This window comes from Microtus oregoni, unplaced genomic scaffold (assembly GCF_018167655.1).
Source record: "Microtus oregoni isolate MIOR12 unplaced genomic scaffold, Mior012 000160F_ref0000428, whole genome shotgun sequence".
In the NCBI taxonomy this organism is placed as follows: domain Eukaryota; kingdom Metazoa; phylum Chordata; class Mammalia; order Rodentia; family Cricetidae; genus Microtus; species Microtus oregoni.
Window position 1 is genome coordinate 516,166 of NW_024544815.1, and position 12,869 is coordinate 529,034.

The 12,869-nt window shown below is 44.9% G+C and overlaps 1 protein-coding gene across 9 annotated transcripts in view; it reads right to left on the reverse strand.

The window, feature by feature from the left end:
* Nucleotides 1–12,869, reverse strand: part of LOC121445123 (islet cell autoantigen 1-like protein) — a 47,761-nt gene that overhangs the window by 3,035 nt on the left and 31,857 nt on the right. For 8 of the 9 annotated variants that reach the window (XM_041647125.1, XM_041647128.1, XM_041647120.1 and 5 more), the window contains 3 exons: nucleotides 11,578–11,621; nucleotides 4,860–5,102; nucleotides 2,939–3,013 (listed from right to left, as the gene is read on the reverse strand). In XM_041647125.1, the coding sequence (XP_041503059.1) occupies nucleotides 2,939–3,013; nucleotides 4,860–5,102; nucleotides 11,578–11,621 (362 nt within the window). The remainder of the gene's footprint in view (nucleotides 1–2,938; nucleotides 3,014–4,859; nucleotides 5,103–11,577; nucleotides 11,622–12,869) is intronic. The other variant, XM_041647129.1, reaches the window with a different exon arrangement.

Sequence of the window (12,869 nt, forward strand, 5' to 3'; positions counted from 1 at the left end):
TACTGCCTGGTCTTAGGGAGGAAATTTCCCAATTGAGTCTCCCTTCTCTTTCATTCTGGCCCATCCTTGTGAATATGGGTATTTTCTTCTCATTGTAGCCACAGTATTGCATTCTTATTTTTTTTTTTATGTGTTTTGTTGGGGCTGTCTTGTTGCTATTTTTGTTTCTGTAACAGTCTTGCTACGCAGCCCAGGCTGGCCTGGCTCATCCTGTTACAATGTTTGAGTACTGGCATCTGGGGATTAGAAGTATGTGTCATGGCTGGTGCACATGTCAGGTTTACATTGTTTCAATTATGTGATAGACTGAGTCCACTCTGTACTTGATGGATGAACACTCTACTTCTCAGCTGTCTCTGGGTCCTGGATTTCAGTTTCAGCTTGCATTTACATTAACACTTAATGAGTTAATTTTTTCTCCCTTTTTGTTTGTTTGAGACAGGGTTTCTCTGGGTAGCCCTGGTGGTCCTAAAACTTGCTCTGTAGACCAGGCTGGATCCGCCTGCCTCTGCCTCCCAAGTAAGTGCTGGGTTTAAAGGTGTGTGCCATCACTGCTTAGCATGAGTTAGTTTTTTTATTTTTTTGGTTTTTTGAGACAGAGTTTCTCTGTAGCTTTGGAGTCTGTCCTGGAACTCGCTCTGTAGACCAGGCTGGCCTCAAGCTCACAAAGATCTGCCTGTCTCTGCCTCCCAAGAGCTGGGATTATAAGCATGCGTCACCACCGCCTGGCTGTGTTAATTTCTAAGTTACAGATTTTTCAGTATTACTATTTACCCAGAGTTGACACCGCCTTTTCCCTACTCTTCCTTCCCTGACAAAGCAAAGCAGCCTCCGACATACAGGTAAACAGTGTCTTTCTCACGACCTCTGCTTGTTTTTGTTTGAGACTGAGACTCACTATATGGCCTAGGCTGGTCTTGAAATCATAAAGATCCACGGGCCTCCACACCCCGAGGGCTGGATTAAAGCCTGTGCCACTATGCCCGGTAGTGTCTTCACTTTTTGTGTTTGGTGAGCCATGACTGTCTTCCACAAGTCCACGGTAGTGTCTTCTTTTTTTAATATTTATTTATTGTGTATACAATATTCTGTCTGTGTATATGCCTGCAGGCCAGAAGAGGGCACCAGACCTCACTGCAGATGGTTGTGAGCCACCATATGATTGCTGGGAATTGAACTCAGGACCTTTGGAAGAGCAGGCAATACTCTTAACCTCTGAGCCATCTCTCCAGCCCCCATGTGTCTTCACTTTTTGTGTTTGGTGAGTCATAACTGTCTGCCACAAGTCCACATGCACTGTTTGTCCTCCGCCATCTGCACTGGAGCAGGCTGAGGAACAGGTACAGCTCCTAGCACGTCCAGGCCAGCACCACACACACAACCTATAGCTACATAACCGGGGGCCACTGGGACTGCAACCTTTGCTCCCTTTTTGGTTATTGGCTTCTGTGAGGTAAACAGGCCTCCTTCAAGTCCCGGCCATGATATACTCTGTTGCCACATGTGCAGAAGCAGTGACCAACTGACCACAGACTAAAGCTCCTAAACCATGAGCCACAATACAGCAGAATGCTAGTGTACAGAGAGAGGAAACAGATCACGGTCCAGGCGCTGAGGATGCAGCGAGCAGGTTGTCTAGCATGTAAGGCCCTAGGTTCTATACCCAGCACCACAGAGGAGGAGGGAGGAGGACCGGGAAGAAGGAAGCAGGGAGAAAAAAATTATGATTCAACAACTATAATAAACATTATGTAAAATTACTAATGATTGATATTATAGGCCTTCACCTATAATCCTAGTTCTCAGGACGTTGAGGCTGGAAAATCAAGAGTTCAAGGCCAGCCTGGCTACACAGTGAGGTCCCTGTCTGCCATTTAAATTATTTCAGTTCAGAGCTGGGTAGTGGTGGCTCATGCCTTTAATCCCAGAATGTGGGAGGCAGAAGCAGGAGGATCTCTGTGAATTCAATGCCAGCCTGGACTACAGAGCGAGTTCCAGGACAGGCTCTTAAAGCTACAGAGAAACCCTGTTTTGAAAAACCAAAACAAAACAAGAAACAACAACAAAAAAATTCAGAACACACAAAATACAGAACCAGGTGTGGTTTGCAGGGATTATGGTTGCCAAGTGTGGCAATGTTCTGAAAAACCAAACACTACATAGGGATACTTTATTTTTTCATTTTTTTAAAAATATTTATTTATTATGTATACAATATTCTGTCTGTGTTTATGCCTGCAGGCCAGAAGAGGGCACCAGACCCCATTACAGATGGCTGTGAGCCACCATGTGGTTGCTGGGAATTGAACTCAGGACCTTTGGAAGAGCAGGCAATGCTCTTAACCTCTGAGCCATCTCTCCAGCCCAATTTTTTTGTTTTTCTATAATGCTAAATTTGTTGAAAAAATTTAAAGTATTGCTATCATAAGAATTTTGAAAGTCTGCCCAACACTTGAACAATTTGAGCAAAAAATGATTAGGTTATAGTGATTATAAACTACAAAAAATAATTCAAATGAATAAGAGATTATGCATGGGAAGAGACAAGCCAGTTTAGAGCAGTGTAGACCAATCGTGTGTTCAGGAGGATACCACCTATCCTTACGTGGCAATCATCAGGCCAAATGATGTGCCCTGTCACCAAAACACAAAGCCTGTCCTTCCAGTGACAATTGGAGCATCTGAAGCAATGAGATCGGCGGATGGGGAAGCTGGATGGCAGCCCATGTCGGTACACAGCGCTAATCCCACAGATTTGAGGTTGTATCCGAGGTGCCTGGGTCATTCCTATCCAAGTCATCTTCTGAGCTGGGTGGCTAAGTGATGGAGCACATGCCTACCACGGATTATGCATGGCTTTTTCACACTATGAGGCAAAGTGGTCCTTTTCTAAATTCTCCTGAATTTTACTATTAATGAATGCAAAGAAATGACTTACATTTTAATTTCTTTGGACGCTGTGAAGGCAGTGGCAGGGTATCTGGGTGTTCTGATCCCTCTTGGGAGCCCCAGCCTTTGGGGGAGGACAGACAGAGAAACAAGGGTCAACAGCGAGATCCTCCTGTCTGTGCCAGAGAAGCTCTTGATTGGCCAAGCCCTCTCCTTAGTGTGTAGCTTAATAGAGAGTGAAGTGTGTTTATAGCTAAGGATATTGAGAGAGGTTTGCAGTTTCTACACTTTTTCTGATTTGTTGGATTACTGTTTTTCCTTCCTTTCCGTATTTGATATTAAGGATTGCTCGTTTACTGTGCTAGACATGATGGGCTAATAATGCCCATTTTTACTTTTAGGATATTAACAAATCCTTTAATCACTTTGCATATGCCTGTGGTTTGCCTTTAGATTCAGTGTGAACAGAAGCGTTTTACTATAAAGCACAGACATTGACTGCTGCTGGATGTAATGGAAGTTTTTCAGGACACAGTATCTGGGGGACGAGATACAAGGATATAAGAGAAACTACACAGCTATGAAAACAGGAACCAAGTCACTTCAGTCCCAGAGGATGTGAACACCACTGCCGTGTGTGTTAGAAAGTTCAAGGATTGGATTAGAAGACGTGAGTCTGAGATCACGTGAAGACCGAACGGGAGCTGAAGGAACAATAGTGGCCTTTTAATCCCAGCACTCTGTGAGTTACAGCCCAGCCTGGTCTACAGAGTGAGTTCCAAGACAGCCAGAGCTACACAGAGAAACCTTGTCTCAAAAATCCAAAAAAGGAGAAGGAGCAGAAGAAAGCAGCTGCTGCCGCCATGGTTCCCTCAGGGATCTGGAAGTACTTGGTGGGGCTGGAGAGATGGCTCAGAGGTTAAGAGCACTGACTGCTCTTCCAGAGGTCCTGAGTTCAAATCCCAGCAACCACTTGGTGGCTCACAACCATCTGTAATGGTCTGCTGCCCTCTTCTGGCCTGCAAGTGTACATGCAAACAGAAAACTGTACACATAATAAATAAAGAAAACATTTTTAAAAAAAGTACTTGGTGGTGGAAAATGGTATTTTGCAGTGAGTTGGAGGTGAGAGAGAAGATGCAGACATATTTATCCCAAAGGCCCCGCTGACACCAGAAGTGTGGAGGGGGAGCTGAGGGGTTGATGATGGATTCTTGCAGCAACACAGGCAACCGTGTGAAGTTCTGAGTGGACTGGAGCCAGACTGGGCTCAGTGTGACAACAACAGCCCAGGTCCAGGGGCAGACGACTCCCAACGTGTGGCCATGGACACAGGGCAGTGGGATTGCTGGTGACTCCTCCTCTAGACAGCCCTCTGCCCATATCCCCACCTACTCCAACTCCAGTGTCCTCCACTCCGGCTGCCCCCACCTCTTTTTCTCATTCTGAATCTTTTTTTTTTATATAGCTCTGCTTGGAGTCTGAGCAGTTATTTATTTTATTTATTATTATGTATACAGTGTTCTGCCTACACACCAGAAGAGGGCGCCAGATCTCATTACAGATGGCTGTGAGCCACCAAGTGGTTGCTGGGAATTGAACTCAGGACCTCTGGATGAGCAGCCAGTGCTCTTAACCTCTGAGCCATCTCTCCAGCTCCTCATTCTGAATCTTGTAGGTAAAAATATACACCAAATTTTTCTAGGGGTGGTGGTGGCATCATCTGACCCAGGAGTGGGGAACACATGGGTTTGGAGGAGGCAGCGAGGACACAGCCCTTGTTTCAGACTTCTTGATAACCACAGTGCTCTTTGGATTTGATGTTTTTTTCCTGTTGACTGCTGTAACTGCAGATTTTATCTTGTAGTGGTGAAGTTAAAATCAATTTCCCTTGATTCTAGCATCAATAACCGCAATAGTTTTGCTTAGCAAACACAAAGCACGCGTCCAAATGTCTCGTCAACACTTACTTTTGGAAGCTCCTTCCGCATGAAGGCCGAGGTCCAAGAGCTGTGAAGGGAGGAACTGGGAGGATCCCACCGGAGGCTCCTGGGCTGTGAGGCCAGCACTGGGGCTCCCGCAGGCTGTCTGGCATTCCTGGGTAAGCTCACTAGCACTCGAAGAAGTGGGGCTCAGGAGGCTGTTCAGAAATGCGAATTCCTTCTCAAAGTCATCTCCTTCCAGCGAGTCTCTAGGCAGAGCTTTTGCCACTGCTGGTTGAGAACAGAAAGAGGAAATGAGAGGAGGATGTAGAAGAACTAATTCTGCTTTTCCCTTATGGCATTAACATGATTTTAAACAACTATATTTGCACGGACGTTGGTGGCTCACTTTTAATCCCAGCATTTGGGAGGCAGAGGCAGGTGAATCTCCGAGTTTGAGGCCAGCCTGGTCTACAGAGAGGGAGTTCCAGAATAACCAGGTCTAAAGTCTCAATAAAACCAACCAAACAAAAACCCTTTCCTATACTCTTCCTCCTTCCTTGATGGCAGTCTCAAATTTGGCTCAGATTGTTCATCCTGTTACCAGTTTATCAAGAGATTTTAAAATTATAGTTGGATTGAGTCTGCGGTCTTTTCCCAGGGGTCACAAACTATGTAACAGTTCCCTTCTTACACCCAATGTGGTTCCTGGGCAATGAACTCAGTCATCAGGTTTGCTGGCAAGAGCCATTCCACCCACCCCCAACCAGACGTTTTGGATGGGTGTTGGGGATCCAAACTCAGGCCCTTGTGGACATCTGCGCAATCCCTGCCTTGTTTTCATATTATTTTATATGTATAGTGTTTTGCCTGCATGTATGTACATGTACCAGTGAGCATGGTTGTTGTCCATAGAGGACAAAGAGGGTGTCAGATCACATGGACCTGGAGTTACAGATGGTTGTGAGCCACCAAGTGGGTACTGGGAATCCAACCTGGGTCCTCTGGAAGAGCAACCAGCATTTTTAACCACTGAGCCATCTTTTCAGCTCCACTATTAATATTTTTTAGAGATTTATTTATTTATGTATATGGGTGCTTTTGTCTGCATGTACATCTGTACACTAGAAGGGGCACTGGAATTCATGAAACTATAATTCTAGAGAGTTGTGAGCCACTATGTGGCTCCTTGGAATTAACTCAGGACCCATTAAACACTGAGCCATCTCTCCAGCCTTCTGCTTGCTGTGGGATAATGTTTTTTGTACACTGTAAAGATTTATCACTCATATTGGTTTAATAAAACATAGATTGGCCAGTAGCCAGGCAGGAAGTATACACGGGGCAACCAAATAGAATTCTGGGAAGTCAGTCACCAGCCAGACACAGAGGAAGCAAGAGAGAATGCCTCACTGATAGAAGGTGCCAAGTCATGTGGATAAACATAGAATTAAGGGTTAACTTAAGTTGTAAGAGCTAGTTAATAAAATGTCTGAGATAGGGCAGGAGAGATAGCTCAGTGGTTAAGAGCATTGCCTGGTCTTCCAAAGGTCCTGAGTTCAATTCCCGACAACCACATGGTGGCTCAAAACCATCTGTACTAAGGCTTGGAGCCCTCTTCTGGCCTGCAGGCATACACAGAGACAGAATATTGTATACATAATAAATTTTTTAAAATGTCTGAGATAATAGGGCAAACAATTTGTAATTAATATAACCTGTGTGCTTTGGGACTGAACAGCAGTAAGACAGAAACCTCCATCTATACTCCTCTTAATATTTTTGTGTGTGTGGTTTCTTTTGTTTCTCAATACAGATTTCCTCTGTGTATCTTTGGCTGTCCTGGAACTCATTTTGTAGACCAGGCTGGTCTCAAACTCAACAGGGATTCACCTACCTCTGCCTCTCAAGTGCTAGGATTAAAGGTGTGCACCACCATGCCCAACCTCCTCTTAATAATTTTAATAAGAGGGGCTGGAGAGATGGCTCAGAGGTTAAGAGCACTGGATGCTCTCCCAGAGGTCCTGAGTTCAATTCCCAGCAACCACATGATGGCTCACAACCATCTCTAATGAGATCTGTCGCTCTCTTCTGACGTGCGGGCATACATGGAGACAATGTTGTATGCATAATAAATAAATAAATCTTTAATAAGAGTGCAATTCTGCTTCTTACTACCTAGCTCTGGAATTCTTTTCTCAAGCCATAAATCTTGGGTTTTCCTGAGTTGAGGTCCCCAAAACATTTAGGGGGCCTGTCTCTTCAGGGTGCTGGAGGTGACAATAGAGTTGTTCTTCTGTCCCTTATCACTGCAGAGAAAATGGTAGTTTCAAGCCAAGAGCACCTAAGGTCCAGCTACCTCTCCTCACAAGCACTCAGTTTCGAAGGGGCCACTCAGAGGTCAACCATCAAACAGAACAGGATTCATAACCCTCTTGCTGTACAGAATTCAACCCTAAGAACATTCTCAGAGATAGAGAAGCTGTGCTAAGAGCCCCAGGAAAAAGTCAGTCTTGCCAGACATATAGGCTAAACCATAGCCAGCTACTTTGCCTGAAAGAACCAGGGGGAAAAGCTCAAGATAGCCTCAAACTGGTGGCAATCCTACTGTTTCAACCTTAGAGTGCTGAGATTTCAGGTGTCAGTCACTGTGCCCCAGGGTGGAAACCTGAGGCAAACGTGGACGCAGGGCGCCATCTAGTGGTGAAGCAGTGGAAGTGTCCACTGGCTCAGAGAAATCACGCGGGGCGCCATCTAGTGGTGAACCAGTGGAAGTGTCCACTGGCTCAGAAATCACGCGGGTCGCCATCTAGTGGTCAACCAGTGGAAGTGTCCACTGGCTCAGAGAAATCACGCGGTGCGCCGTCTAGTGGTGAAACAGTGGAAGTGTCCACTGACTCAGAAATCACGCTGGTCGCCATCTAGTGGTGAAACAGTGGAAGTGTCCACTGGCTCAGAGAAATCACGCTGGTCGCCATCTAGTGGTGAACCAGTGGAAGTGTCCACTGGCTCAGAGAAATCACGCGGGGCGCCATCTAGTGGTGAACCAGTGGAAGTGTCCACTGGCTCAGAGAAATCACTCTGGTCGCCATCTAGTGGTGAAACAGTGGAAGTGTTCACTGGCTCAGAATTCACACGGTGCGCCATCTAGTGGTGAAACAGTGGAAGTGTCCACTGGCCCAGGAAATCAAAACTGACATTTTGGAAGGGCAGCCACAAAGTCTTCAATGTGAAAACACAGTTTGTGGATTAAAAGCCAGGCAACTGGAGTAGAAAATATGAAACTGGGGAAACAAGAAATGCAGCACAGCACTAAGGAGTCAACATCCAGTCATTGTAGTTCAAGAGGGAGGTGAGAAGGTCAAATAACCAGAGACTTCCCAGACCTAGAGGGGGCTATGAAGGCACAGGAAAGTCAGAGGAGGATATTCAGTAAACTCCCCAGTGTTAAAGCAAGTGTACAGGAAAGTCAGAGGAGGATATTCAGTAAACTCCCCAGTGTTAAAGCAAGTGTACATAAAGCCGTCTGGTTCTGCTTGGAGCAGCCTATGCCACAGAATACTCACAGCTCAGGAGATGGTGTGAGGTGTTCACGGTATCCATGGAAACTGGTAGCCAAGAATACCAGACCCAGAAAAGCTGTCTTGTAAAAATGAAAAAGCAAGCGAGGCGCTAGTGGCACACACGCCTTTTATCCCAGTATTCGGGAGGCAGAGGCAGGTGGATTGCTGTGAGTCCGAGGCCAGCCTGGTGTACAGAGCGAGTTCCAGGACATCTAGGACAACACAGAACCCTTGTCTTGAAAAGGGGGAAGGGGAAGCTAGCGAGGAAAGCAGTACACACATAACCCAGAAGGCATAAAACTCACATATTTTACAATTCTGTAATACAAACATGATGCATACGCTATGCGTGCCATTAGCAATGGCCTAACCAACAGATAGTGAAAACAACAGTAACTACATTGTTAAGAGAAAGGTGTAAGATGAGTCCAGCAGATATGGCACTTGCTGCCCAACAGACAAACATTTGATCCTGTGGACAAGCAGTAGGAGAAGGGAGTCAACTCTCACCTCTGCACGTGGACCGCGGCGTGCGAGCATCCACATACACAGTCCCACACTCAAATAAATGTAACTTTTTTTTGTCTTGTTTTTTTTTTTCAGGACAGGGCTTCCCTGTGAAACCCTGACTCCTAGAATTCTCTCTGGAGACTAGGTTGGCCTCAAACTCAGAACTCAGAACTTGGCGGCCTGCCTCTGCCTCCCAAATTCTGGGATTAAAGGCATGCACCACCACCAATTGCAATAAATGCAATTCTAAATAATCAAAAACAAAGACTGAAGCCAGGTACGGTGACATATATATATATATATATATATATATATATATATATATATATATATATATATATATTTAGGTTTTTCGAGACAGGGTTTCTCTGTGGTTTTGGAGCCTGTCCTGGAACTAGCACTTGTAGACCAGGCTGGTCTCGAACTCACAGAGATCCGCCTGCCTCTGCCTCCCGAGTGCTGGGATTAAAGGCGTGTGCCACCACCGCCCGGCCTGACATATACTTTTAATCTCAGCCGGGAAGCAGAGGCTGATGAACTGGATCTCTGAGTTCAAGATCACTCTGGTCCAAAGAGCAAGTTCCAGGACAGCTGGAGCTGTGTACAAGCAAGAACCTGTCTTGAAAACAAAACAAAACCCAAAGGTTGGGCACTATGGTGCACACCTTTGATTCCAGTACTTGGGAGGCAGAGGCTGGTGGATCTGTGCTAGTTTGAGGCCAGCCTGGTCTAAACAGAGATCCTAGCTCAAAAAATTAGGATATAAATTGAGACATCAAAAATTCAAAATAGGCCTGAGGGTGTAGCTCAGTTGATAGTGTCTTGCTGGGCATGTACAAGGCCCTGGGTTCAGACCCTAGAACTACATAAGATAGGTATGTTGGCACACCTCTATAATTTCAGCTCTCTGGAAGCAATGTAAAGAGGATCTTAAGTTCAGTGTCATCTTTAGCCAGTTTGAGGCCATCTTGGGCTACAAGAGATTCCACAAATGTAGACGGTTTTCGATTTTTTTGTTTGTTTGTTTTTCAAGACAGGGTTTCTCTGTGTTGCTCTGGCTGTCCTGGAACTCATTTTGAAAGAGATCTGCCTGCCTCCCTGAGTCCTGGGATTAATTGTGCACCACCACTGCCTGGCTGGGATTTCATATTTTTAATATTTATGTATATGAATGTTTTGCCTAATATGTGTGTGTGCGTGTGTGCATGCGTGCACCATATGTATATCTGGTTCCTTGATCTGTGAGCTGCCATGTTGGGTATTGGAAACCAAACCCAGGTCCTCTGAAAGAATCAGCAAGTGCTCTTAAAACTTCTGAGCCACCTCTCCAGCTTCTAGAAGATTTTTTGAAACTAGTATTTTCACTCTTTGTGATCAGTGTTGAGTTGTGACTATTACAATATTGCATCTTTTAAACATAAGTCTTAAGATAATCCACAACGCAAAGACTGCAGCTGACAAACCAAAACTGAAAGGACTCAAAGCACACTCTGCCCCTCAATGGAAGAATGGATAAAGAAAGTGTAGAACATCTACACATTAGAGTACTACTCAGCGGTAAAAAAAAAAAACAATGACATCTTGAATTTTGCATGCAAATGGATGGAAATAAGAAACGCTATCCTGAGTGAGATAACCCAGACCCAAAAATATGAATATGGTATGTACTCACTCATTAGTGGATTTTAACTATAAACAAAGGACATTGAGCCTATAGTTCACGATCCTAGAAAAGTTAATAGGGTGAACCCAAAGAAAAACATCTATAGATCCTCCTGGAAATTGGAAGCAGACAAGATTGCTGGGCAAAAGTTGGGAGCATGGGAGTGGGTTGGGAGGAAGGGGAGAGAGAAGGGAGAAGAGGAGGGTTGGGGAGAGCTTGCAGGAGTGGGATGGTTGAGACGGAGGAAGGGCGGATATGGGAGCAGGGAAGGAGAGATCTTAATTGACAGAGCCATTTTGGTGTTGGCAAGAGACTTGGCTCTAGAGGGGATCCCAGGTATTCACGGTTATGTCCCCAGCTAGGACCCTGGGCGGTGGAGGAGAGGGTGCCTGAACTGGCCTTGTCCTGTAATCAGACTGATGACTATCTTGAATATCACCATAGAACCTTTGTCCGGCGACAGTTGGAGATAGAGACAGAGACCCACATCAGAGCACTGGACTGAGCTCCCAAGGTCCAGTTGAAGGGCGGAAGGAGGGAGAATATGACCAAGGAAGTTAGGACAACGAGGGTTGATCCACCCACTGAGACAGTGTGCCTGATCTAATGGGAGCTCACCAAATCCAGCTGGACTGGAACTGAACGAGCATGGGATCAAACTGTACTCTCTGAATGTGGCTGACAATTGGGGCAGACTGAGAAGCCAATGATAATGGCACTGGGATTTATCTCTACTGCATGTACTGGCTTTTTCAGATCCTATTCTATTTGGATGCACACCTTCCAAGGCCTGGATGGAGCGGGGAGGGCCTTGGACTTCCCACAGGGCAGGGTATCCTGCCCTCTCTTAGGACTGGAGGGGGAGGGAATGGGGGAACAGGAGGGAAGTGGGAGGAGGGGAGGAAGTAGAAATTTTAAATGGTATTATTTATAAAGTAATAAAAAATAAAACTTTTGGAAAAAGAAAAAGTGACAAATTATTTTGACATTAAAATATAGCCATTTCAGGTGAAGGCGTCTGCCATCTTACCTGGTTCTCTCTCACCGCTTTCTTCCTCTTCTGACAAAGCTACCCTACAGTAAAAACAGAGACATTAGTTAAAATACGTTTGAGGATCATAGCTCTCAGGTTCATGTAATTATAATTTTAATTCAGGAGGTACATAAAACTTGTCTGGTAGGTCAAGTCTGTAACAGAGTATGCCCTATTTCTATAGATTTTATATATCTGTACAGACTGTAAAAAGCTTTATTCTTACCTTCTTTTTCCTTTGTTATGGGGGGGGGATTTCAAGACAGGGTTTCTCTGTAGCCCTGGCTGTCCTTGAACTCACTCTGTAGACCAGGCTGGCCTCAAACTCAGATCCACCTGCCTCTGCTAGGATTAGAGACCCGCACCACCACCGTCTGGCTCCTTGTTCTGGTTTCCTACCCCTTATTTCAGGAAACACTAACTCAGTCTTTATCAGGATTTTAGGCACTGGACCAAAACAAGGCTGAAAATTCCTTATTTGGAAATTTGAACTCCAGAATGTCCACAGCCTTTTGAACACCAAGATGATAGGAGAAATGGAAAACTTCGTTACCACGAGGCTTGTTTTATGAACACACGATTTAAAGGAGAGTAACATTGCCTCAGGTCACACATAACTCACACCAGTTCCTTTCCTGTCTACCATCTCTTCTTTTTAGTAAGGACATCTAAAAGAGCAGGGAACATGTGTAGAATTATGCGGAAATTTCTGGAGTCTTTGCTCTCACTGAAGAAACCACTGCATGCCAGCAAGCTGACTTTACTGTGTTTTAGAGTATTGCCTATAGACTTTGAACCTTATTATTTGAATTAAAATTATCCTAATCAATTAAAAATATATAAGAAAGCATAAATAAATTTTATGTTTAGACTTGGATCCTATACCTAAGATATCTCAGTATGTTTATGCAAATATACCAAAATTCTTTTTTAAAGTCTGAGAGTTGGAACACTTGTACAAACACCTCGGGTAAGCGCCCTTGCTCTGTGTATCCCAGAGCTTCTGGCTGCAGAGCGTGGTGTTCCATTTTAAACCACTGGGGCCTGGGGTGGCCTTTACTTAACTTGTAGGAACTAAAATAGAGGAGACAAACACCCCACTTTGTGGCATTCTACTTTAAATAATAAAGTGATATTTGCCAAAGAAGATAAGACAAGCTAGCTGATGACATCCCTAGTCAATGGTCACTTCAGTAGGTATCTAATATGCTGAGTTAGAACGCCCTGTAACAGGAGTGGAGCATAGAAACAGGAGAGATTGAGCTGTTCTTCCTGGGCATGGCTTTGCA